Raw genomic sequence first — 26,558 nt, 5'->3', positions numbered from 1 at the left:
TTGTTAATTGCATCATCACAAAACATCTCCTACAATCTTGTTTCATTACTTTTTTTCTGTTAGCACCAAGATCAGTGCTTGGTTTTCTGGTACTTACTCAACATTTAAGCATAGACCATGACATTGGTATGATATTACAAGTTACAAGCTTACTGAACACATCAGTAGAACATGTGCTAAGCTGTCAAGTGAACTGATGCAGCACTTGCTGATCTTGCCATACTGGCCCATGCACATACCACATACAGCATTGGTACCTGCAAACATGGCCTGCTGGACACCTGTTCTAATGCTGGCACTTGACCCTTCATCATTCTAGGGTTGGTAAATTTAGTACTGCTAAAGTGGATAGCAGCAAAAAATGCTGTTCTCCTTAGAGCACAGAATTCATGGAAAGGGGCGACCACTCGGTCCCCCCGAACGTATGGTGGAGTACCCCGATCCCCCCGGGAAGCCATTTTGGGCGGGAGGCGAGTCTCGGCTGGTATGCCCGAAGCGGCGTAGCTGGGGCGCGCCTTTTCCCGCCCAAGAGAGGGTTGTCCTAGACACCGACACCGCTAGCCACGCCCCGGAGGCGGATTGGAGGTGGGTCCACGCCCGCCCGAAGAAGGATAAAAGGAGCGACAAGCCAAGGAAGCATCCTCTTGTTCCTGTGCTCTGAAGCTGCACCTCCCCGTTGCACGTGAGCTCGAGACAGGACGAAGAGCCAATTTTGAGAATTTAATTTTTGTGTTTCTTCTTTCAGCGAGTCCGGAGCTTCCTGACCTAGAACCTTGAGGAGTATACGGGGACGAAGCCTAGCAAGAAGGTCGGAAAGAGGGTCGGGACCGATCAGATGCTTCGTATGCTGGTGAAGGACATGGCGGACATGAAGAGGCAGATGGCGGCAATGAATGGGGCGGGGGGACCAAAGAGAGTCGTCGGACCAGCATTGCCGGGAGTGGTCCCTAACGGGAGAGGTAGAAGGGCCAAGAGGGGAGCGTTGGGTGGGGAGGCCCCGGTTCCCGAAGCACCTCCAACGCACCCGGTCACCCCGATCGAGGCCCCGACTCCGGTCCCGAACGCGGGGCAACCAATCCCTGTGGTGGTCACTCCTGTGAACGGGGAGGATATGCCTCCTGAGCTGGCTGCCCAGTTGGCGGCATGGTTGGGCAAAGAGAACGAGGGGGCCACGGCTGAAGAAGCCAGGTCGATAATGAAGCAGTTGCGGCAATCGAAAGATGCTGCGAAGGCACCGTGTCCTTTTGTTTCCCCGCAGGCTCCCGTGGAACAACCAGTATCGGGCGTTGGTTCGGCAGGGACTACGGTCACAGCTACCGGTTCAGATAAGCAGCCATTGCCGATGGCGGGGGAGGGATCGGTACCTTCAAGGAGGGAAAAAGTTGTTCAGCATATCCTGATTGAGGTGAAAGAAAGGATATAGGCAGATAAATATGTGAACATGTTTTCCTTGTTGACCGATCACTATGAGATTGAGCATGTAAAAAATCAAAAAGAGTTTTTGCATCCTAGTGTATGGCGCGCCAAGATGGCCGGTTTCAGAGTTGAAGAATCGATAGGCAATTGGGGCAGAGCGTTTGGAATGTTCACTGCAATTATGGGGGAACGTAGGCCCGAATTGTTGGTGGAATTAGCCGTGTACCAGACACGTATCATGGAATTTTATGAAACATATGGGGGTAGTCAATGGTTTTGTTATGATAGTATATTTCGTAAGTCCAAGGAGCACGACTCATCCCTGACGAGGGATTGTTTCGACTCCATTTCCTGGCAAAAAATGGAGAAGCCAGGCACGGCGAAGTCGCCATCTTTGGGGGGAGACGTGGTCGAGTATTCCCGCCATTCGTCAGGGGCGCCCTTTCGGGCGGGATCAAGCAATGATCGGAACACAAGGAATAATGGCAACTCAGGTAAAAAAGGGGTCTGCTGGAGCTTTAACAGAGGCAAATGTACTAGGCCACAGGGATCTTGCAGGTTCAGGCATGAATGTGCAGGGTGTGGGCAGTCCTCGCACCCCGAGACTATGTGCAGAGCCAAGACTGGTGATACGGGAAGTAGAGGAGGCGCCAAACAGGTCTGAAATAGTCCGAGGGGCGCCTCTACCTACCCCGGTTGATATCATGGCACTGATCCCTTGGCTGAACGAATACCCGGATCATATCTCCGCTGGGGTGTTGCGAGATGGTTTTTCGTATGGTTTCCGCATCCCGGCGGGGGATTTTCAGGGTAAAGCACAATGTAGGAACCAACTATCGGTTCAGCAGAATACGGCGGTGGTACAAGCAAAGATTGGGAAAGAGGTGGCCCGAGGTCGGGTTGCTGGACGCCAGTTGCTAATTTTGTTTGTTCACCTCTGGGTGTGGTCCCCAAAAAGGATCCAGGGGAATTCAGGTTGATACATAATTTGTCAGCTCCAAGGGGTCTTTCGGTGAACGATGCGATTGACCCGGGAGTTTGTTCGGTGCGGTAGGCATCTTTTGATGAGGCCGTCGCCATGTTGAATCGCCTGGGGCCCGGAGCGCTGATGGCTAAATCAGACATCGAGTCGGCGTTCCGGTTGCTCCCGGTACACCCAGATGATCAGCGTCTCCTTGGTTTCATGTTTCAGGGACGCTATTACATGGATAAATGTATGCCAATGGGTTGCTCCATCTCTTGTGCGTATTTTGAGAGATTCAGTTGTTTTTTGCAATGGGCGTTCACAAGAACAACGGGGTTTACACATGTTATGCATTATCTTGACGATTTTCTATTCCTGGGGGCAGCCGGGGACATAGAATGTGCACAGGCTTTGAATGAATTTTGTGATCTCATGAGACGCTTTGGCGTGCCATTGGCACCAGGTAAGACAGTGGGGCCGTCTACTTTGCTCGAGTTTCTTGGAATAGAGCTTGATTCCGAAGAGGGGTGCTTCCGTTTGCCTAAGGAAAAGGTAACGAAGTTTAAGGCATCGCTTGAAACATGTATTAGCGAGACGAAAGTAAATTTGCATCAGTTGCAGCAGGCTGTGGGTCAGCTGAATTTTGCCCCTAGAGTGATACCGATGGCTCGCCCCTTTTCCGGCTCTATTGCTCAAGCCATGGTGGGCCTTAAGGAAGGGCACCACCGCACAAGGCTCTCGGCAGAGGTTCGCCAGGACATGCGCATATGGTTGGCATTCCTGGCGGATTTCAACGGTCGGGTCGTGTGGAACAAACCAGCGGTTCCCTCCGAGGAGCTGGGGTTGTGGACTGACTCGGCAGGGAGTGTGGGTTTTGGCGCCATCTTTGGTAATCATTGGTCAGCACGAACCTGGCCGGCATGGTGGCACGAGAGTGGGCTCACAGGTAACATTGGGTTTCTCGAACTGTTCCCTATTCTGGTGGCCTTAAAAACATGGCCTGAGGGGTTTCGTGATCGCTCTGTGGTGTTCTGGTCTGATAATATGACCGTGGTTGAGTGTATCAATAGTCAGGCAGCCCGCTGCAAATGGATCTTGAGATTGCTGAAAGAAATTGTCCTGCTGTGTATGAGACTGAACGTCCACTTTAGGGCAAGACATGTGCCAGGGGTGTTAAATCAGTCAGCTGATGCGCTTTCTCGTTCCCGTATGCAGGCCTTCTGGGGTTTTCTGCCCTCAGCGGACCCGGTGGCGGCACCATTTCCCGAAGCTCTCTGGTCTCTCGGTGCCCCGGACTACAAAACCTCGTGGGAGAGAGTCTAGCACCCAGGACAAGGAAGGCATATGAAGGGGCGTTCCGTTCCTATTGGTCCTTTTTTGGGTTCAGCTAGGGGGGAGCTTTGGGGCCAAGAGGAGTATGTCCTGAAATTTTTGTTATCATTACATCAGGCAGGCAAATCAGTGGCTACGGCCAATAGACACCGGGCCGCCATTTCTTTCATGGCACGGGCTCATGGCATCCAGGACCCCACAGCGTCTTTTCTGGTACAGAAGGCGCTGCGTGGGTGGCAACGCCTTGAGGGTAGCAGAGTTGATGAGAGGCACCCGATAGGTCTGGAAAGGTTGGCCCTGCTACTGTCCGTACTCCCTGCGACATGTTCATCTCAATCAGAGACAGTGCTATTCCGGGCCGCTTTTGCATTAGCATTCCATGGGGCTATGCGGGTAAGCGAACTGGTAGCAAGGAACAAGCAGGATACGGGGGGAGGTCTGTGCCGAGAGCACGTTCAAATTAAGGGGGAGACAATGGTAGTCTCATTTGCCAGGTCCAAGACCGATCAGAGAGCCATCGGGGACAGCGTAGTAGTCCAGCGGATTCCGGGATCTCCAATGTGCCCGGTAGCATGCGTTGAGGAGTATTTGGCGCAGAGGGCGGCATCATGGGGGGGAAGCTTGCTGAGGCATGCCGACGCCACCCCACTGACGAGGTTTCAGTTCCAGCGGGTGCTAACAATGGCAATCGCAGCTGCGGGCTTGAACCCGTGCGAGTTTGTGACTCATTCCTTCCGGATAGGGGCTGCTACAGAGGCTACAGCCAGGGGTCTGAGTGTGGAAAAAGTGAAACAGTTGGGGCGTTGGTCCTCGAATTGTTATAAAAGGTATGTGCGGTTGCACATGTTGTGAAGCTAATGTCATGCACTCACGCTTCTTGTTTTTGTTTGGTTTACAGTTTCGCGAGCTTACGAGGCGGGGCGGACTGTGCAGTCGGCCCGACACCTGGGAACCAGCGGTCAAAGATCACCGGCTGAGGAAAGAGTGGTGTGGGTCGTGGGCCACTCATACGTGAGGCGTGCCGCAGACGTATTCAAAGCAGGTGACATGATTCACATGGCTGGGGAATACGGGTACAGGGTGACCTTCTACGGAAGGGGCGGGCTCTGTATTGACCAGTTCCAAACTTTTATGGAGGGTTTGTTAGGGCGGACAAGGTCACCGCCTCTGTAATCATAGTGCATCTTGGGGGCAATGATTTGGTGACCACTGGTCGACGAGTACTTCTCGAGTTGATACTATCCACAGTAAGTTGGTTGGCGAGAAGGGTTCCGGGGTGCACGATTGCATGGTCCCATATGATTCCACGGAAGGTGTGGCAGGGGGCTAATTCTGTGTCTGCTATAAATCATTCGGTGAAGAAAGTGAATAACAAACTTGGTAGATTGTTCCGTACAAGTACATTGCATTCTATTCCTCATGGATGTATCAGGGGGGACCAGATGTATCTAGAGGATGGGGTCCATTTGTCCCGGGTGGGGAATACTTTACTCATATGAGACCTCGTAGCTTGGGTAAGAGGTTTGCAGCCATGACCTTTAAGTAGGAGTTTTTGTGGGGGGTCCGGATAGCCGGTCAATTATCCGGCCTGTGGCGGTAAGGTCATGATCGGTGAGCAGTAATTGGAAGATCCCTAGAGGTGGGGGCGTCACCCATTATGGATGGGAGCGCCCGGGGGGAGGCGGCCATAGGCCCCTCCCTGGGGAGGAGGGGCTACGGGCCCCTCCTGGGAATTTCCCGGGGCCAGGACATCTGCGACGGCAGATGTGGTAAGTTGTGTGGGGTGGGAGGGGGGTCTACGCTACCTTCTAGACACCTCACACGAGTCCTCGGACGACCACTAAGATGGCGTCGAGTTAAGAGGGGGCCCCCCGCTAAGACAAGGGAAATTGGAAGTAGGCACAGAGGTACAGTCCTCTGTGCGACCGCCCCTCACAAGTGAGGGGGGAGTTCTGGTATTGGGGATCTGACACCGGTTACGACCTTGCCGTTGGCCCGTAATGTTAGGATGTACAATTTCAATTTTGAGAAATGCATTTGCAGGATGTTTAGTATCGGCTAGGAGAACCTTTGTATTAGAGATGTGATAAGGTCAGCCAAGAACATCGTAATGTGTAAATGAAATTGTACATGATATGAAACTGTTATTTTAATGTTTTAATTTTGTTTCATATTTTAATAAATACGGCCGGGAGGGTAACTCCCTCCCGCCTTCCAAAAGTTCAGAACCGTTTCCGTCTTCCCATCCTTGGGGATTGTGTTGAGAGGGGGTGGCGGGTATCTCAGCCATATGGAAAGGGGCGACCACTCGGTCCCCCCGAACGTATGGTGGAGTACCCCGATCCCCCTGGGAAGCCATTTTGGGCGGGAGGCGAGTCTCGGCTGGTATGCCCGAAGCGGCGTAGCTGGGGCGGGCCTTTTCCTGCCCAAGAGAGGGTTGTCCTAGACACCGACACCGCTAGCCACGCCCCGGAGGCGGATTGGAGGTGGGTCCACACCCGCCCGAAGAAGGATAAAAGGAGCGACAAGCCAAGGAAGCATCCTCTTGTTCCTGTGCTCTGAAGCTGCACCTCCCCGTTGCACGTGAGCTCGAGACGGAACGAAGAGCCAATTTTGACCCACCCACCAGCCCCTGATGACAGCGATTTGTTTGAATAAAGTCGAGTGACGTGATATTGTTTCTCTTACAGGTTGTTCTGAATAAAAGTTGGTAATTTGGTATGTAATAAAGTTGATAATTTTTTCTTTTTCAGCATGTTTTATTCAGCAAAGTAGTTGCAACAGAATTGAACAGTGATGCTCAGTAGAGATTATACTTTGAATTGCTTAAGTGTAATTGTCTTTTCTCCTCTTTAGTCTTAGATTGTCGTATTTATTTTGGTCGGGCGGTAAGGTCATGATCGGTGAGCAGTAATTGGAAGATCCCTAGAGGTGGGGGCGTCACCCATTATGGATGGGAGCGCCCGGGGGGAGGCGGCCATTGGCCCCTCAAACGGGGAGGCGGTCCCCTCTAAGGATGGGGACGCCGAAAGGGAAAGCGGCCATAGGCACATCCCTGGGGAGGAGGGGCTACGGGCCCCTCCTGGGAATTTCCCGGGGCCAGGACATCTGCGACGGCAGATGTGGTAAGTTGTGTGGGGTGGGAGGGGGGTCTACGCTACCTTCTAGACACCTCACACGAGTCCTCGGACGACCACTAAGATGGCGTCGAGTTAACAGGGGGCCCCCGCTAAGACAAGGGAAATTGGAAGTAGGCACAGAGGTACAGTCCTCTGTGCGACCGCCCCTCACAAGTGAGGGGGGAGTTCTGGTATTGGGGATCTGACACCGGTTACGACCTTGCCGTTGGCCCGTAATGTTAGGATGTACAATTTCAATTTTGAGAAATGCATTTGCAGGATGTTTAGTATCGGCTAGGAGAACCTTTGTATTAGAGATGTGTTAAGGTCAGCCAAGAACATCGTAATGTGTAAATGAAATTGTACATGATATGAAACTGTTATTTTAATGTTTTAATTTTGTTTCATATTTTAATAAATATGGCCGGGAGGGTAACTCCCTCCCGCCTTCCAAAAGTTCAGAACCGTTTCCGTCTTCCCATCCTTGGGGATTGTGTTGAGAGGGGGTGGCGGGTATCTCAGCCATATCTACCTGTATTGTTAGTTCTGTTTTCTGTCTGTCCTATCCATATTATGCCTTTTCTTCACTTTTTGAGGGGGGCACTAAATGAAATGTCTTTCCTCATCACTTCATCATCACCAACAGCCTTTCTTTGAATTTAGCAATTTGGCAAAATCGAGGGGTAGAGACCAGGGACTACGCTGTCTTATAAAGGCTTTATATCAAAATGTACTGTCTGGCCCTAAGAGGTGCACAATACGTCTATACCCCCTTTTTGAATTTCATCTATATGTGCAGGTATGTTTACAATAGAGAAAAAAAATAGGTGGATGCTAGTTGATTCAGTACCTTTAGTCTTCCATTGTGGGTGACCAGGAGCAGTGTCCCGGGGGAGATACAGCTTTGAGCCATTTTAGTTTCCCAGTTTCTCCAGGACTTGAAGAAACATGTCCAGAAAAATCCAGAATTAATAATTCCTTACCCAGAGAATCCAGGACAGGACTTTTGAGCAGAGCTGGGGGGATTGTGGACAGCAGCTGTGCCCAGCCCTGGCTCACACTCTAAGGGCAGCATTAGGGAAGCAGCAAATGCTCTTCCATCTACGGTCCCCACAACAGAGCACCTGGATCCACAAAAGCCCCTCATACATCTACCACCTGCCCCACGCAGGGTTTAAATGTATGCAGCTGCAGGGCTGATTTTTCACCCAGGAAGTTTATGTGAACTAACACCCAACGCTTAGATATCAATTTGCCTTAAGCACAGTGCCTTTCAGTGGAGGGGAGGGAGAATTGAGAATATGGACTGGTCCATTTGTTACTCCAACCACCTCTTTTTTTTATGCCGTGATTTCTAATCTCTGTTGTGAACTACTTTTTCAAAGTTCTTGTCTCCTTCACCAACTTTTTTGTGTATGCATTCTTGCATTCAATGAGCAAATTCACAACCATAAAAACAAATATACTTAAATGAACACATTAAAACAGCTGGCAAAACGAGTGTTCAGAAATACAAATATAATCCATTGCCTGACCAACTAAGGATCTAGCTAACGCAGATAAAAAATAAGGGGGCATATTATCAAGGGATTTATCTCCGCTTTTTGGCTTTAAAAGCCAAGAAAGCGGAGATAAAATTATCTCCCTATCAGCAACAGGGCGCTAACACACAAATTTGCATGTTAGCACCCTTTTTCTCTACGCTTCCCCTTGCATCTCTAATGAGATGCAAAGGGGGCGTTCCAGAGAAAAATAATAGGAGAAATGATGTTAAGCGACGTTTCTCCTATTATCAAGGATTTCGCTAACCCTGTTAGTGATAAAAAAAAGCAGCGCTAACCGCGGTTAGCACTGCTTTTTTTACACCTGGTATTTTCCTGACTTAGCCATGATATCCTATGGAAGGTGTATATCATGGCTAAGTTTGTGAGCCCCTATAATCAAGCTAACGCCAAACTTCGAGAGATTATCGTTGGTTTTCCAGTGATAATCTCTCAATTGGCAGTTAGCGCGAGGATTTTTATCACTACTGAGATAAATCTTGCTAATAGCAAGTTATCTCTGCGATAATTTCCGGCGATGCTTAGCGTTAAAAAATGTGTTGCTAAGCATCGTTAGCTGTAAATATCGCTAAACGTTGGTAATATGCCCCAAGGTTTTCTGCTGCAGGATCTAAGTGCTGAGTGGTTCTGCAGGCTGCTGAACGCCTCCACGAGTCTCACATACATTAAAGGTGGAAACACCTGACAAACTCTGTGTCTTTCCAGAACATGCTAGTCAATCAACACAGTGAACGGGATACATTTTCTAACACCAGTTTCTCAATAATAAATCTGCATTTGTTGGACCACTGGCCAAAGTACAGCAACAAGTGGAAATGACGCAAAAATATTTAAAATGTTGCCATCTTTCATGAATCTGACGAAGTTAATGAAAACCACTTTCTGAAATCTCACCAGCCCCTGTGCCAAGGGTAATTTATAAATCCTGCCCTTTTCGCCCGAATGATTTAATTTCTTACACTTAGTTGGTTGTTTGTAGTGTTTTTCACATTGCTTCAGACCCAGACAATTGTTAAACTGTACTAAGTGCTTATTTTGAGCTGGTAGTACTTGTGGGGGCCAACAACACCCATTTTTTCAGAAGGCACTTAGGGCCATATTATCAAGCCCATTTTCGCCGCTTCAGCTGCCGATTTCGGCCGAAAAGCAGCAATTTAAATATTGCACTATTCTCAAGGACACGCTAACGTGTGTCTCCTTGATTTAGGATTTTTTTTCTCCATTTTGCATGTCAGCGAATATTATCGCTAATGACATGCAAGGTGGGCGTTCCTCACAATGTCTTCATGATTAACGTGGCAAACAAAACGTTGCACTATTTACAATGCAGCCCCAGCGTTAACACAAACTGCGCTAACCACGGTTATCGCATATAGTTAATATCTGCTTTTTCTTTAAATTAGCTATGCTGATAATGGGAGGTGGATCGCCATGTTACGACCACACTCCCTTATCAGCAAGCATCTCCATAATCATCACTGGATTTCAGGAGATATTTCTGTTTCTTGACGGCTATCGGTGGAATTACATCGCCTGTTCGCAAAGCGTTGATAATATGCCGCTAACACAGCAATGTAATTCAGCGATAGACGCTGATAAACAGAAACGCGCTAAGTGCGCTTAGCTATGTTTATCGCTCTTCTTTGATAATATGCCCCTTATTTTTCTGCATCAGAAATTTCGTTGATGGCCAGAGAGAAAACACACAAAGCAGATGGATGGAAACCCCGTCACAGAGGAGTCTGCAGGAGTGCGATAAAGATGGCAGGCAGTGTCTGGTAGTGGATTAAAGAGGCTGGGTGGGTTCAAGTCTGGGCAACCTTGCTATTCAGTGCGCAACATTTCGTGGCACTGGCCACGGGCTTCTGGGCAGAGCCTTGAGCATCAGCACTCTTTCTTTTCCAAACTAAGCTCTAACTGTATTTCACTTTTCTTTTTCTGTACAGCACCTGCGCTGGAGGCCAGTGGAGCTGCAAACAACAGCCCTGCACTGGGACATGCTCCGTCGAAGGAGGCTCTCACATTGCCACCTATGATGCCACACGATACACCGTGCACGGAGACTGTAGCTACGTTCTTTCAAAGGTATACGTCATTCAATCTAAAGATGTTTGCGGGTACTGAATACCCTCTCTATGCCCAGCAGCAGCTTAGGGTGCAAGGCTGAAAAGGGCCTCTTTCTTGGGTTCAAACAAAAGCGAATACTTGAAAGCATCAAACCATAATTCAATAACAAAATGTATATGTATCTGTTTTCATTGCTCTAATCTTGTAAGGGGCGGTTGCTTTACCTTATGGTGGCCTGAATCACCTCCAGCACAGTACAGGTGAAAGGACCGGAAGTTTCGGAGTACATGAATGTTAATTGTGCTGTTTGTATAATAGCTCTGTGAAGGAAACACGTTCACCATCTTGGGAGAACTGCGCAAGTGCGGCCTGACGGACAGCGAGACGTGCCTGAAGAGTGTCGCCCTCAGCCTCAATGATGGACAGACGGTAAGTTCTACGACAAACAAGCATCAGTAAGAGGCCTGTACATAAGAGTGGGATGGGCCTCACTAGAGGGTCTGAGTTAAACCCTGCGGTGATGTGAGGCAGTGTGTGGTGGTGGCACATCAGAAGACGGCTGAATAATGGACGGGTCCTGGCTGGCGGTATGCTTGGGTAAGGAATGCCATAAAAAGTATCAGGCCCAAACAATCTGCATTGCTCATGAGGTGCTGTGGTGGAGTGCTGGCACAGTTCCATTATCGACATGGGACATTGTGTACACTTTGGAAACTTTCCAAGTCATTCCTTTGCACACCTACCTGTGTAGTCTGTCCACGCTGGTGAAACGTCTTCAAGAGGGCCTGACTAACTCATTTTTCTCTTCACTCCTTCAGGTCATCGTTATCAAACCCTGCGGCAGTGTGTTTGTGAACTGGATATACACTCAGCTGCCCGTCTCAGCCGGTAAGTCCCTGCTTTGAAGAAGCATCTCTGGCTGACATGCACCTTCTCCTTTGTGTAGCCAATCCACCTCTACTTCCTGTCTGATACCGTCGCCTCTTAAAAGGCGGCTTCAGCATCAACTGGTCACGAGTGCTGTTCATTTAATTCTAGGAAATGGATCGCACCTATTACAAAACTTCCTTTAACCAAGCTACCTCTCCCTTTTCATCCTTACAATGTCCTTAGAAAGTAAGCAAACGGACATCTTTTCAGTAAGACTTAAAAAATAGAGATGTTCACATTTAACATGTCAAGAAATTACAGGACCATCTGTCTAAGGGATGTCATCCATCCTTTAATAAAAAGCGAGGCACTTAATTCAAAGACGTGAGAGGAAGGCATGACGGGAAGATTTAAGAACTGGTGGTAAGGGGTGTGGCAGTCGTGGTGCCTGGAATTAAGGGGTGTGGCATATGGCACGTGAAGTATGTTTAATTGGGGAGGCATGGGGTGTGTTTACTGCTTTTACACTGAGGAGGCAAACGTGTTCACTTATCTGGAGTTACTGAGTTAAGGGAATAGTATTAAAATGGCTATATAAAATGGCACACGTCTCTAAAATATGAAGTGAAAATTGTTTACTTGAGTTAAATTTGTGGGCCAGGCATGCGATGAATTGTACTTAGTGAAGAAGTGCATGAGGAAATGTAAAATATATTGAGTCTAGATTAGAAGTCACCACCAGTTCACAGCAAACGTGTTCGGGGTAAATAAAGCAAGAGGAACGCATCCACTCTGATGAGATACTCAAGTGTACCGGTATTTCAATTAGTAAAGTGACAACGGTAAAAGAATAATGCAAACTGTGCAGAGCAGGAATATCGACGGGGAAATATTGTGTAACAAAAATATTGCCGCAGAAATATCGTTGTGAAGAAATATCGACTACAAAAATATAAATGACAAGAATATATCGACCTACAGGTAAGTAATATCGATTGCAAAAATATTGTTGTAATAAATATCGTTTACAAAAATATAGTTTACTAAAATATCGATTTTTTAATAATGTTATTTATTTTAGTGTTTTTAATAAGAATTGTTTCTCATTCGATTATATGTTTTAGAATTTTTCTACGTATTAATTTAGTTTAGGTTTAATTTTGCGTTAATAGCTCCGCAGCGGGTTGTGGGTTTATAGGGGAATAGGGTGGGAAGTAATTTAATTATGTAAAATGAATTGATTAATTAATGTGTTAATTTAATAATGAATTATAGTTTAATAATTAGTTGCTGAATAATTTCAATTGATTAATTGATTAATTATTGTGTTAAAAAAATATTAATTATAGTTTAATAATTAGTTGTTAATTAATTTCAATTAATTAATTGATTAATTGATGTGTTAATTTATTCATTAATTATAGTTTAATAATTAGTTTTTAATTAATTTCAATTAGTTAATTAATAACTAAGCATGTTAATTTAATTGTTTAATTTATTTTAGGTGTGTGTTGTGGTGTTTATATATGTAAATGGTGTGAAGGGTGGTAAGTAATTAATTTTTAATTGATTAATTAATACAAAGTTTAAAATTAATTTCTATTAATTATTTAGTAATTATTAATTATTAATTGCAATGGTGTAATTAATTTTAGGTGTGTGTTGTGGTGTATATATGTGTTAATGGTGTGAAAGCTGGTAAGTAATTAATTGGTTAATTAATAAATAATACAAATGTAATTTTAAATAATTAATTGGTAATTATTAATTGTAATTGTTTAATTAATTTTAGGTGTGTGTTGTGGTGTTTATATGTGTAAATGGTGTGAAAGCTGGTAAGTAATTAATTGTTTAATTAATTAATAATACATTAATTTTCATTAATTAATTAGTAAATATTACATGTAATCGTGTAATTAATTTTAGGTATTTGTTGTGGATTTTATAGTGTTAATAATAATATATTTATATTTATATATTAATTATATTAAAATTCGAAATTAAATGTATTGAAAATGTTGTTATTTTTGTTTTTTATTGTTTTGGGATCCTGTGCTTTCCCTACTGTTGCACTCCTTGGAGTCGGAGTAGTAAATTTTACCCCTATGCTATCCAGCGCTTTCCCTACTGTTGCACTCATTGGAGTGGGAATAGTGATATTTACCCCTAAGCTATCCTTCGCTTTCCCTACTGTTACACTCTCTGGAGTGGGAATAGTAATTTTTACCCATAGCTATCCAGTGCTTTCCCTACTGTTGCCCTCAATGGAGTGGGAATAGTAATTTTTACCCCTCCGCTATCCAGCTCTTTCCCTACTCTTGAACTCACTGGAGTGGTAATAGTATTTTTAACCCCTGCGCTATCCAGCGCTTTCCCTACTGTTGCACTCTCAGGAGTGGGAATAGTAATTTTTACCCTCCCGCTATTTAATGTTTTAACTATTAATGTTTTTATTTTGTTCTTAAATGTATGTATTTTTTTTAATATTTTAATGTGTTAATTACATATAGAACATATTAAATACTTTTATTTATTTTTAATTATTTATATATGTGTTTATGTTGTTTTTATATAATTAATAAAGTTTATAAATTAAATATAGATAATAGTTAATAAACTGTATTTAAGTAAATATATGTATGTGTACACTTTTTTGTGTTTATATTAATAAAATGTTGTTTATTTGATAAAATTAGTTAACATATATATTAAAATTAATTTAATTTGTTAATAATAATAATATTTAATTCATTTAGTTTAAGTTGTTATTTTTTAAAGTCGATACTTTTTACATCTATATTTTTTAAATCAATATTTTTTGAGTCGATATTACTGTACTTACCTTTTTAAGTATAGGGAGGCAATATTTTTGTTATCGATAATATAACATGGAACTAATGCAAATACTCCTGAAAATCCAAGCGACATGAACTTTCTAACCTGTTCAAGTGGTCACCTCTCATAACAAGCTTCACGACTTGGGTTCTTTTACCCTTCTTCTTTGCTAAAAAGTATTCTGTTCTCATTTCCAGCCAATGTTACCATTTTCAGGCCATCCTCCTTCTTCATTATTGTGGAGACACAGCTTGGTCTCCAGCTTCAGATCCAGCTGATCCCCATCATGCAGGTCTATGTGAGCCTGGAGCCAGAATACCAGGGGAAAACCTGTGGTAAGGAAATGGGATCTCTATATCCGCCTCCTCCCTATGCTCATCCAGTAGGCGCAGTGTGCATGAGTGTCTGATGATTTGTTCTGCTTCCCTGAAAAGGTCTCTGTGGAAACTTCAATGACGTTCAGGCAGATGACTTCACAGCCATCAGTGGAATCGTAGAAGGCACTGCAGCTGCCTTTGCAAACACCTGGAAGACGTCTGCGAGCTGCCCCAATGTAAAAAACATCTTTGAGAATCCATGTACTCTCAGCATTGAAAATGGCAAGTAAATTTTTATTCAAATAAATGGCTGGTTGTTTTTAAGTTCTTACCTATGATCTTGGCTGTTCTTCAGTATCTTTTTGGGCAAAGCGCTGCCTAGTTTACAAGCACCACACTCATGCTTGTACCATTCCTTTTAAGCACGAGGGATTTTAGGGTTTCAGCTGGTTTCATTATTTTCTATAATACATGAGGACACAACAAGACAGATTTCTTTCACTGTAGCTGAGTTAATCTACCCTAGAGGTTTACCTCCCACTAGCACTACTCAATGTTGACCTGTTTCTGCCTCCAAAAACTCAAATCTTCCAGTGAAGGGCCACTCGTATACGGATGGCACACAATTGTACCTGTTTATAACTTATATAAATATCTCTATCAACTTTTCAGTGGTTTAAACACCCTTAAATTGTGGATCAGGTTGAGCTAACTTCAACCAAACCAACCTGAGCTGCAGAGGAGTCTGTTTGGGAAAAAAATAGAATCTCTTTGGACGAGTTAGGGCTTCAAACAGAAGGTCGATTGAATCAGTGTTTTCAACAGCCACAAGAAACATACATAACACTAAATTGAATTTGTGATTTGCACCATAAACCTGGGCGGTTAATGGAATCAGCAGCGGGTGTTCATGTGGCTGGAGTGAAACCGAGGTCTGTAATGTCTCTGTGTTTGTTATTTCAGAGAAGTTCGCTTCTCACTGGTGTGGGTTGCTGACTGACCCTACTGGACCCTTCGCTAGCTGCCATGCCGAGGTGAACCCGGCCACCTATTACGCTGTAAGTCTTGAACACTGAACTATTACAGATATCGACATTGTTGATTTAAACCATTGTGTTGGGGGTGTGCCTTCTGCTTCTACTGTTGTGATACTCATGCTTTATACTTATTGCTGCTTTGCACACCAGGATAGGGAAGAGATAATGGTGTTACTGAGTCACTACTACTGCATTGAATAATCGCAGCCCATTATACAGCACACCTGCAAAGGCATCTAAAGCAAATAAGTGTTTTTTAAGCGTCCTGTGGGGTTTTGCTGAATTTTAAGAACAAACTTTTTTCGGTTTTCCCTAGAACTGTATGTTTGACACCTGCAGCTGCGAGAAGAGCGAGGATTGCATGTGTGCGGCCCTCTCCTCTTACTTCAGGGCATGTGCTGCCAAGGGCCTACCCATAACCGGATGGAGAAAGACTGTCTGCGGTAAGTGAAATCACTCATTTTTTGTTCTTACCGTCTCAATTTTAGCAAATATTAATTTTTAGGAAAATCTTCTAAAGAGATCAGGGGATGTGGGGATTAACACTGACCTGTTTTCAATCCTCTATAGGCATTGTTAGCTGTTTTACAGAAGCTTTAGTGCATTATCATCTGTCCAGGTCCTTGCCTTAACTAAAATTGCATTTGTTACTTCTTAAAATCTTATTCTGGTTCGAAAACATCAAAGGTGGGTTGTGTTTCTGACAGTTTTTCCCACAAACAGGCACATTTTTAGCTCTCCGCACCAGAACATCTTGGATCTGAACTTTGGCATCGGGCAGTGATGGCACTTGCCCAAGTTCACACTGTGCGCTAGGGCTTGTTGCTCAGCATTGCACCTTGGGGTTGATGCCTTCCTGTTTCCCTGGCAATTCGTTGTCTTCGTATTAACATGTAACCTGTTCCCGTTACAGCCAAATATACCACTGCCTGTCCCAAGACCATGACCTACAGCTACTCGGTGAACTCCTGCCAGCCCACCTGCCGCTCCCTGAGTGAGCCTGACTTGACCTGCAGCGTTAAATTCGTGCCTGTGGATGGGTGCACCTGCGAGGAAGGAACCTACATGGACGAATCGGGCAAATGTGTGCCAGCTGCTGTCTGCCCCTGCTATTTCATGGGAACCGCCGTGCCCTCCGGAGAGGTTGTCCACGACAACGGCATTCTCTGGTGAGCTGATGGCGAGGGTCGCTATTCTACATGATTAGCTCATTTTCAGGATTGCACTGGATTTGAAATGCCGTGTATACATCAGACGTTTGCATTGCATAACTTACAATTGTTGGAATCAGCTTCCTCTGTATCTGAGAGTTATGTATGGCAAGCCTTCTGGCCTTCCGAAAAGCTTTTCAATCCTCAGGCAAGATTTCACATAGTGTCAGGACACCCACGGGTGAGCTCAATAAATTGTATAATACTAATAATTGTTCAGTTTAAGACCTCTGAAGGATGAAGGGCTGACTCTGCCCTAACGAGATCCAGCCAGAGTAGACAGCTTGGTGTCCTTTGTCACGTGCACAGATATTTTTTTTTAGCTGGAAGCACTGAGGGGTAAAGCCGATCGATCCTTGGTAGATTACCTCAGAAAGTGGGTCCCGCTTAGAAATTAAGAAATGGCACACAGTAGACTGCCAATGGACAAGCACAATAACATTACAATGCAAATATCGATACGTTACAAGTTTTTAATTTCCGAGATTCTCCGGCCTAAACTATGTAAATTTATTTTCGTGAATATCCCTCGGGTCTCTCTGGAAAATATCCCTATGAAGAAATGTCCCTACCCTTTGCCTTGAAAACTTTTAAATAATAACAAAAATAAATTGAGTCCCGTGGACGCTGGAGCGGGAAAAGCAACATAAAATATACAAATGAAAGTGAATGTCAAAAAATCAAAAACTGATGCTGTCTCTTACCTTTCTCCCTGCAGCACCTGCACACAAGGGCAGCTCAGCTGCATTGGATCCTCAAAGCCAGGTAAAATACATTCTCCTCTCCACTCTTCTGTTCTTCTCAGACAGCCTCTGTTAATTGGCCTGGCAGGATCTGCTTCATTCGCCTAAGGGGGACCTGAGTAACCTTTTAGTGCAAAAGTGTAGGCAGGGACTTCGTGTGAGGGCGGAAGCTACAGGGGTGGGCGTTGCATCAGAAGGGCCCGCACGGTGGCTGATTTTCAGGTCTTAAACACGTTTCAAGTCACTTACTTTATTACCTATCTTTTACTCCCCCAGAATGCCCTGCGCCCATGCTCTACTTTGACTGTGCCAATGTCACTGCTGGTACACCAGGAGCAGAGTGCCAGAAAAGCTGCCACACACTTGATATGCAATGCGTAAGTGCCTATTGGGTTTAAGTTTCCTTTTCGGTGTGTGAATGGCTGCCATACTGGATGATGGACTGCGAAGATGAGAGCATGGAACTGCGCAGGCGCGCAACACCCATTGGAATCAAAGGGCTTTAGCCCCCCACCCCCACCCCGTCGTGTGTGGCAGCCCGGGCTCAGACAGCTCCCGGGCATGCACACAGCCACACCAGAGCACTTCACAGGTCTTTAAAAGGCTTTGTTGATGTTTCACCCCTTCTAAGAGCCACTGCAGCGCCACTCTACCTACTTCTTAATGTTTCAGTCCCCCCCCCCCCCAAAAAAAAAATGTGGCTCTAGTTGCGCCTCTGGAACTGCGTCAGGAATAGACGTTTATCTTTTGCACCAACGCAATTGTGTTTTTTTGGTTCTTCGAAGACCGTGTTTACCACTTTCTGCATGGGAGTTGTAGTGCATGGAAGAGTCAGGGGATACCTATGCCTCAGAGTGGGGCCTAATACACTCAGTCACAAATGACGACACGTGAGCCTGGCTTTGCACTTGGGGCCGAAGACCACGAGACGGTCTCGCACCCGTTTATTTATGCCTGAGGGCTTGACCCGCCCCCAGGCTGAGTGTGTGCGTGCATGCGTGTGTGGACGGGCCGGAGGGCTCCGTCAGTACATCCCTCCAAACTCACAGTTATTTAGTCCTGGCTATTTGTATGTTTTAGCGGCACGGAGACCACATGCATAGTCCTTGAGTCTCTGACTGGGGGCCGGGTTTGGTCGGAGATTGTACCTCCTGTTCCGTTGCTCTCCAGCCAGTCCTTCTCTCATGGGTTCCTCAGTGTCGCATGCGGGACTCGCCTGGGTGACATTTAACTCTGTTGCTGGCCGGGGCACCGACAGTTCCTGATCTTGTTGGTTTGCCGGAGTCCCGAGGAGCGTTGCGTCTTCGTCACCCCCTCCACATCATCTGGCATCGATTCCCTCGGGGTTCCTTCATTGGAGACTCGCTTGAACCACGATACATTCCTCGTTACGGCTCTCATGCGTGTGAGGCTGACACCATGGTGCCGTGGATGTTCACGATCTCCCACACCTCGGGTTCGAATGTGGTCTGATACTTCCAGTTGCGGTGCCGGGTCTTCAGCACCACATGGTCTCTGACCGCTAGGGGTCTGACTCGGGCCGCTCGCGCCCGGCTTGCTCTTTCATTGGTGTGCCTCCTTCTGTCTTGAGTCTCCTCATGCTCAGCTCCGGGGACTGCCACGCCGGGCTTGTCGGTATACAGTCTCGTGGGGTTCTCCAAAACATGACATGCGCCGGCGCACATTTTGTGGTGCAGTGTGGTGTTTGCCTGTAGGCGCTAAGGAACTGCGCCAGGCACTCTTCTGGTGCTTCACCTTTTTACACGCCAATCTGCAACGCCCGGTTCATTGAACCTTTCGACCTCGCCATTGGTTTGAGGCCACTGTGGCGTGATCTTTCTGTGGTTGATTCCTCGCATGCTTAGATAGGCCCTGAAGTCACTGCCCTGGAAGGGTGGTCCATTGTCTGACCTTATCTCATCAGGAAAACCTAGCATGGCAAAAGTCCGGTCTAGCGCTGGCTTCACGTGACTGAACGCAGTGGAAGGTACCACCTCTACCACCGGGAATCTGGAGCATGAGTCGATCAGTAACAGGGCTTGTCGCCCATCGGGAAAAGAGCCAAAGTCGATGCTTATCTTTGACCATGGAATGTCGCACAGGTCCTCTGTGATGACGGGGTGCAGCGCCGGTTCCTGGCTGGTGATGACACACGAGTAGCAATTGCGGATTTCTTTCTCCACAGCATTGTCAATGCCTGGGAACCACACCTGGCCACGCAGATGAGCCTTCGTCTTTGCCACTCTCTGGTGTCCTTGATGAGCGAGGCAAACTACTTCTCGCTGCTGGCTCGAGGGGATGACAATGGTGGCACCATGCACGACCACCCCATGGGGTCCCGTGCTAAGTTCACTCTGTGCTCGCCACATCTGCTGCCGAAAGGTCTGTTCATTCTGACTTAGTGCACTGGCTCCATCCAGTAAACATTTCCAGTTTCGATTTTCGAGCGTGGCGTTCACCCAGCCGAGACATTCATCTTGGTCTGTGGCTTCCCCAATCACTTCTAGGGTAAGGGCCTTCGGGCATGCGTCTTGCGATAGCACCCTGACAAACTCCTCCACGTCTACAAGGTCGTCTAGCTCTGCCGCGGTGGAGGGGTGTCCCGGATGGCGCGACAAGAAGTCTGCTGGATTGTCTGCTCCTGGCCGGACGACGACTTCGAATTGGTATGTTTGAAGTTGGACAGCCCACCTTTCGATCCGGGGTGGCGCAAGCCTGGCAGAACCCCCGAATAGTGGCACTAGAGGTTTGTGGTCCGTGACGACTTTGAACTCGTGACCGAAAAGGTACAAATGAAAGTGCTGACAAGCCCATTTAATGGTGAGCGCCTCCCTTTCTATCTGTGCATAGCGCATCTCCGTCGGTGTCAGTGCTCGGCTGGCGTAGGCCGTGGGTACCCACTCTTGGTCTTCCGTTTTCTGCATCAGGACCCCCCTAGCCCTACCGGGCTGGCGTCCTCGACAACCTCCGTCTGTCTGTGTGGTCTGAAGTACGTCATGACCTTGTCTTTTATGAGTGCAAGTTTCACGGCACAGAATGCCTCCTACTCCTTCACGGACCATGTGCATGGATGGCCTGCCTTGGTGAGTGTCCGTAGGGGCTCTGACAGGGACGCCAGATTGGGGATGAAATGGCCACAGTATGTGGCCATCCCTAAGAAGCTGCGAACTTCTGTTGCAGATGTCGGCTTGGGCGCTGCCCGGATGGCGTCTACCTTCTTCGGATCCACTCTCAGGCCGTCTTGGGAGAACACGTATCCAAAGAATTCATTGTAGAACGAGCATTTCTCACGGTGAAGAGTAAGTTCGTGTTCAGCCAGCCTTCGAAGTGTAGCCCGAAGGTGTCCATGATGCTCCTCCAGCGTCTTAGAGAAGACCAGAATATCGTCACTTAAGTTGATGACCACTGGAAGTCCTGTCAGCGTCTCCCTTATTGCCTTTTGGAACACTTCAGCGGCCGATCAGATGCCGAGGCTCAGACGTTTGTGCCTGCGGAGACCAACGCGGGTCGAGAAGGCTGTGATGTTCCTGTTGTCGGGGTGTAGCTCAAGCTGGTGGTAGCCTGCGTTTAAGTCCAGTTTGGAGAACCAGCGTGCTCCATTCTAGTCCGCCGCTATATCGTCCATCGTTGGCGTGAGGTGTTGCTCCCTCTTGACTGCCTTGTTGGGGAGGCGCATGTCCACACAGAGTCTTATGGTGCCCGGTTGTTTGGGCTTGGGGGCCACTACGAGGGGCGACACCCAGGGCTTCGGGCCCGACACTTTCTCGATTACCCCGAGCTCATCCAGCTTTTTCAGTTCTTCTTCTACCTGCGGCCGCAGGTGGAAAGGTACCCTCCTGTGTCGCAATGCTGTCGGTTTCACCGTGTGGTCGTTGTGTAGCTTGAACATCTTTCCTCTGAGGCCGCCTAGCCCTTGGAAGAGCACCGGGAATTCATTCAACATGGCGTCCGCATGTCGCTCGTGTATCTGGGTGGCGAAAAATACTAGCCGAAGGTCCTCCGCTGTGTGGCAGCTGAGAAGCGTGCCACGCTTGCCTCCCGTCTCGTGAAATTTTTTCTTCACCTTTTGGCCATTGCAAGCTACCGTCACATCAATCACTTCACGTAGGGGCAAGGGATCATCACTGTCGTACGTGTATATTCTGGCTTTTGGGGGTGACAGCGGCGGTCGGGGGGACAGTAGTTTGTACTGTGAGTTGTCCATCAGGTTCACGAACGCTCCCGTGTCAATCAACGCCTGTACCGGGGATCCTGCGTTCTGGACTTCGCACATTGGCCGGGGCCTTCTTCTCGATCCATCCTGACCCACGAATGAGATGAAGAATACGTCATTGTCGTCCTCCTCGTCCATTCGGAATGCCGATTACAGGGGCCGGGGTCTTCGAGCGAGATTTGGCGCGCTCCTTGGCTGACGTTCCTCCCACTCGGACAAGCACGTTGACTGCCGTTGCTGCAAAATTATTCCGTTTTCTGCAGTTGGAGCAAGTTTTTCCTCTCGCGAAGCACCTGCCATTTTAGGGGTGATCCATTCCGCAGTTCCCACATGCGGAGCGTGAGGCAGTTGGCTGCCGGCCTTTCTGGGCGGCCGGGAGTGTCCTCGTTCTGATGACGTCGACATGCTCCTCTTTAACGGACACGTGTCTGGCCGGCATGGTGGGTCTATAGAGTGCTGCTTGCATCGCTTCCGCTCGGGCATTCGAGAGTTTGTGCGACCTGGCCAACACTAGAATTTCGTCCAGGCTTATCCAGGAGTGCCGCAGGATGAGACTCCTCAGCTGAACCGACCGACAGCTTTGGATGAGCTGTGCTCTGAATTCCAGTGTTCGGTCTGGCAATTCGCAGGAAGTTGCAAGCTTGCGAAGCCTCGCATAGTATATGCCGATCGACTTGCCTTCCACCTGGCGGGCCTGGCATAGCTTGAATCACTCATAATACGGGTTGGCGCAGGGGTCAAAGTGGCGATTGAGCGCAGTGATGGCCGCAGTGTAGTCGTTTTCGTCTCCTCTGTCTGGCAGGGTCTCAAATAGTTTGTATAGCTCATCAACTCCGTAGCACATGAGCAGTGAGCGCTTGACCTTTGCATCCGTCTCTCTTACTCCTACGAAGTAATGCTCCAACCGGCCTAGCCAGAGGCGCCACCGCGCGGCGGCCGTGGGCGGGTCCGCCAGTTCACTGAATGGCGGGAGCGGAGCTACCATGGCGTGTCCCGGCAGAGCAGGTGTGGCGTTGGCGACAGGGGTAGGAGCCTACGCATATTGTGGTACCACCGTCTGTGGAGCAGGAGCTTGTAGGGCTGGGTCTGGGTCAGCATTGCCAGCGGCTGCCCGTAGACTCATTCTTAGCACGTGGTGGTGCGTGAGCTACGCGCTGACGCAGGTCTGTGTCGACGGTGCCTGGCCGGCTGCTATGGCTGTGGTGTGGTGGGCCTCTTGCTGTCGCTCTGTGTTTCTGGCTGTGCTTGGGCCATGTAGACTGCCCACTAGGCCTGTAGTCCCTTGTGTTGGCATGTTAGTAGCTCTGGAGCAGCACCTCCTTCTTTACTAGGGGAAAATCGGGCCTCCGCGAGATGCGTGAGGAATCGCAGGGCGGGGTGTTCGCGCCCGCGTGAAGCAGGCGCGGAGGCTGGGTGAGCGTCGATGGCCGATAGATCCCTCCAGCTGACACCTGGTGGGCTGCTGCGTGGTTCCCTCCCCCGGCACAGGGGTTGTGATGCTGGGCTGTCAGGGAGGCGCTGCTGGGCCTCTGCAGGAAATGCTGCTTTGCACGGAATGTCCCTCGCAGCGAGCGGCGAATGCAGTCTCCTGGGGGGGGGGCTCACCTGTGCACCAAGGCAGGCGCGCTGAGGAGGCAGAAGTCCCGGTAGGGCCAGACTCGCCACGGTGGCGGGACGGCACCCGCGAGGGGAAAACAGGCCGCAGCCGCGGGCTCGAGCGCAGGCAGCGCGAGCGCGGCACTCAGGGCACCGCAGGACACGGCAAGTGCGTCCGCGGGGGCGAGGCGTGGGCAAAGTACCCGCCTTGTCACCAGTGTAGTACTTGGAAGGGTCAGGGGATAACTATGCCTCAGAGTGGGACCTAATACACTCAGTCACAAATGATGACACGTGAGCCTGGCTATGCACTAGGGGCCGAAGACCACGAGACGGTCTTGCGCCCGTTCATTTATGCCTGAGGGCTTGACCCGCCCCCAGGCTGAGTGTGTGCGTGCGTGCGTGTGTGGACGGGCCGGGTGGCTCCGTCAGTACAGGGGTGAGGAGGTCAAACATCTTGTTCAGCTCACGTCACTTCCGCCCGACGCAGCTCTTCGTGGGGGTGAACGCATGTTCGTGGAGCTTTGCATATTCCAGTCTCCTCTTCAGGATGAGAGTTAACACAGCTTGTAGTTTCGTTTACCTGCCATTGTGAACACTCTGGGCCATCAGTTCATACCCAAATGAGTGAGTATTCTGACACCCCTGTCTTTTCTTGGCTTTCACAGTACAGCACCCATTGCACCTCCGGCTGCATGTGCCCTCAGGGGCTGGTGTCCGATGGCAAAGGCAACTGTATCAAGGCAGACCACTGCCCGTGCGTGCACAACAACGCCGTCTACCAGCCAGGGGATACCATCAAGGCCAAATGCAACACATGGTGAGTTTCCTCTTAATCTTTTCATGTGCAGTTGCTCTCTCCATGAAATGTTTCACCATGCACGTTTAGAATGCGAACATCTCCGTGGTTATGCTCACTGCACTCTAAGCAGTAAAGGAAAGGTGTACACCAACAGTCCAAGCGATAGTACCAAATCCACAACAATGGAGCCCAGGGGTGCATACAGATGTTTGTGTCAAGTGACTTCATGTTCGATTTCAGTTTCACATTTCTGTGTTGTATACGCTCAATGAAGTAGCCTAGGTTATCCCAGAGCTCAACGAGGAATTCCATACTGTCATTCACATTATTGCAAACAAATGCTCGGCACTACCTAAACATTTAGGGTCTCATTTATGAAGTCTTGTGTCAGTTTTGCAATTTTGATGCTTCACTTTTTGTGACGCATCAGCGGCGTAAAACATGCCATCGCATCGCTGCTTACACAAAGCGATGCGTCATTTCTCATAAATGAGGCCCTTAGTTTGGAGAAACTTCAAATGTGATTTCAACAGGCAGTTATCTCGCCAGATTTTCTTAGCAATCAGAGGCTTATCCTGCCTGTTGTAACTAGTCCCAAGAAAACAGGCTTTATGATGAGTGTTTTTTTCTGGCTACATTTCAAAGCACAGTAGAAATAACTGTAAAAGAAAATAAGAAGACTGTACACATTTGTAATATGATATATTTCCTCTTTATAGTACTTGTAAGAACCGGATGTGGGAATGCACCAATGTTCCCTGCCTTGGGACATGCACGGTGTACGGCGATGGACACTACATCACCTTCGATGGCAAGCAGTACAGCTTCAACGGAGACTGTGAATATACCCTAGCCCAGGTGAAAAGCTTGTTTTCAGCTGGTCAAATGCTCAGTGGGATTGATACAGGAGCCCCATCCAGGAATTAACTCAATCTACTTTACCTCCTCAGGACCACTGTAGCAGTGACAAAGCCAACAGCAGTTTCCGAGTGATCACTGAGAACATTCCCTGCGGCACCACTGGCACCAGCTGCTCCAAGGCCATTAAAATCTTCTTTGCTGTAAGTAGAGTCAGCAATAACAGGTCCAACATGCTCTATGTTGAAATATCATCCACTTTGTGAGATGTTCCTAACAATCACTACACTTCATTCTTTTGTGGGTCTTCATCACGGATGCCAAAGCAAACAGATTAAAAAAACCACTCATGTAGTCTTGTGAAGAATTGCAGAAAAAGATAATGCAATATCATTCTTTGCTTGTTACAGACCTTCAAGAATCTGCATGTGCTAGCTTGGGACATGATCAATAAAGTCTTAGTTGGAGTATTTATTAAGGGATAACACTTTAAAAATTAGATAACATTCTGCTACTCAGCAGTCTTAGTACATGGCTTTAGTACTTCCATAGACTGATAGGTCAGGTGTTAGAAATTGGGTCTCTAGCTGGCAGAGGTATGCACCCTGCCCAAGTAGGGATCACAATCCTAGTCAGAGTAGATACACACCCTAAATTAACCTGTGCTCAGCCTCTGGTGGCTTGGCACAGAGCAGTCAGGTTTAACTTAAGAGGCAAAGTGTGAAGTATTTGTGCAACAGTTAAAATAGAAAATATTAGAAAAATAGAGTTAAATTTAAAGAACAAAACGAGACCACAAAGCAAAAAAATCCAATAAGTAGAATAGGAGTTATGAATTTTTAAAGATGAAATGAAATATGGCATTTAAAAGCATAAAGCGCCAACCGGGGACATCTGGTCGCGCTTGACTGGGGTGAATCCAAAAGTTTAGGCTGACAGCGATGAAATACGGGTCAGATAAAGAAATCAAATTGGTTCCACTGAAAAGTACCTTGGTTGTGCCATCGACCGGCCAGATGCGTGGACCAGAGGAGGCAATGTTTCGTCGTCGATCCAGACGGATGTAGGCGATGCATCAGTTCTGGACCACGCATTTTGAGATACATCATTGTAAAGCCACGCAGCTGGCGATGCAAAGTCTTTGGCAGGTGATCAGTCTATGCTGCAGGAGATGTACTGGTTCCAACCGCTGCAACAAAGGCGATGAAAGGATTTTGCTTGTTCAGCACAGAAAACCCACTTCAAAGGGCCCAGGACTGGATAGGCACTCCATGGCAAGGTAGACCTCATAGGTGACAGAGTCCAGGTGCTTTTGCAGAGTTTCAGGAAGCAAAGAATCAGGAGGCAAGCAGACAAGCTCTTGGAGTCACTCTGGGTTCAAATGGTGACGCTCCAGTCCTTCTCACTAAGGCAGAGAAAGCAGCAGTCAGCAGGAAGGTCAGCACAGCACAGCAGAAAATACATTTTTTTAGAGCAGCAGTCCTGTAAAGTGACAGTCTTTCATCAGCACAAAAGTCCTTCTTCCTGGCAGAGTATGAACATGATGAAGTGTTTGCCTGCGCACACCTATTCTAAATGCTGAGTTTTCTAAATGTAAGAATAAGTTTCACAAAGTT

The 26,558-nt window shown here is 47.6% G+C and overlaps 1 protein-coding gene across 1 annotated transcript in view; it reads left to right on the top strand.

The window, feature by feature from the left end:
• Nucleotides 1-26,558, top strand: part of LOC147733207 (mucin-5AC-like) — a 179,705-nt gene that overhangs the window by 35,661 nt on the left and 117,486 nt on the right. The window contains exons 9-21 of the mRNA XM_086956039.1: nucleotides 10,340-10,478; nucleotides 10,779-10,889; nucleotides 11,279-11,348; nucleotides 14,363-14,500; nucleotides 14,600-14,764; nucleotides 15,446-15,540; nucleotides 15,836-15,962; nucleotides 16,433-16,688; nucleotides 17,449-17,495; nucleotides 17,750-17,850; nucleotides 23,951-24,102; nucleotides 24,804-24,942; nucleotides 25,035-25,145. Coding sequence (XP_086812165.1) covers nucleotides 10,340-10,478; nucleotides 10,779-10,889; nucleotides 11,279-11,348; nucleotides 14,363-14,500; nucleotides 14,600-14,764; nucleotides 15,446-15,540; nucleotides 15,836-15,962; nucleotides 16,433-16,688; nucleotides 17,449-17,495; nucleotides 17,750-17,850; nucleotides 23,951-24,102; nucleotides 24,804-24,942; nucleotides 25,035-25,145 — 1,651 coding nt within the window. The remainder of the gene's footprint in view (nucleotides 1-10,339; nucleotides 10,479-10,778; nucleotides 10,890-11,278; nucleotides 11,349-14,362; nucleotides 14,501-14,599; nucleotides 14,765-15,445; nucleotides 15,541-15,835; nucleotides 15,963-16,432; nucleotides 16,689-17,448; nucleotides 17,496-17,749; nucleotides 17,851-23,950; nucleotides 24,103-24,803; nucleotides 24,943-25,034; nucleotides 25,146-26,558) is intronic.

Source organism: Lissotriton vulgaris, chromosome 2_1, assembly GCF_964263255.1.
Source record: "Lissotriton vulgaris chromosome 2_1, aLisVul1.2, whole genome shotgun sequence".
NCBI lineage: Eukaryota > Metazoa > Chordata > Amphibia > Caudata > Salamandridae > Lissotriton > Lissotriton vulgaris.
Note: the sequence above shows the minus strand (reverse complement) of the source record. Positions and strands in the feature narration are given on the sequence as shown.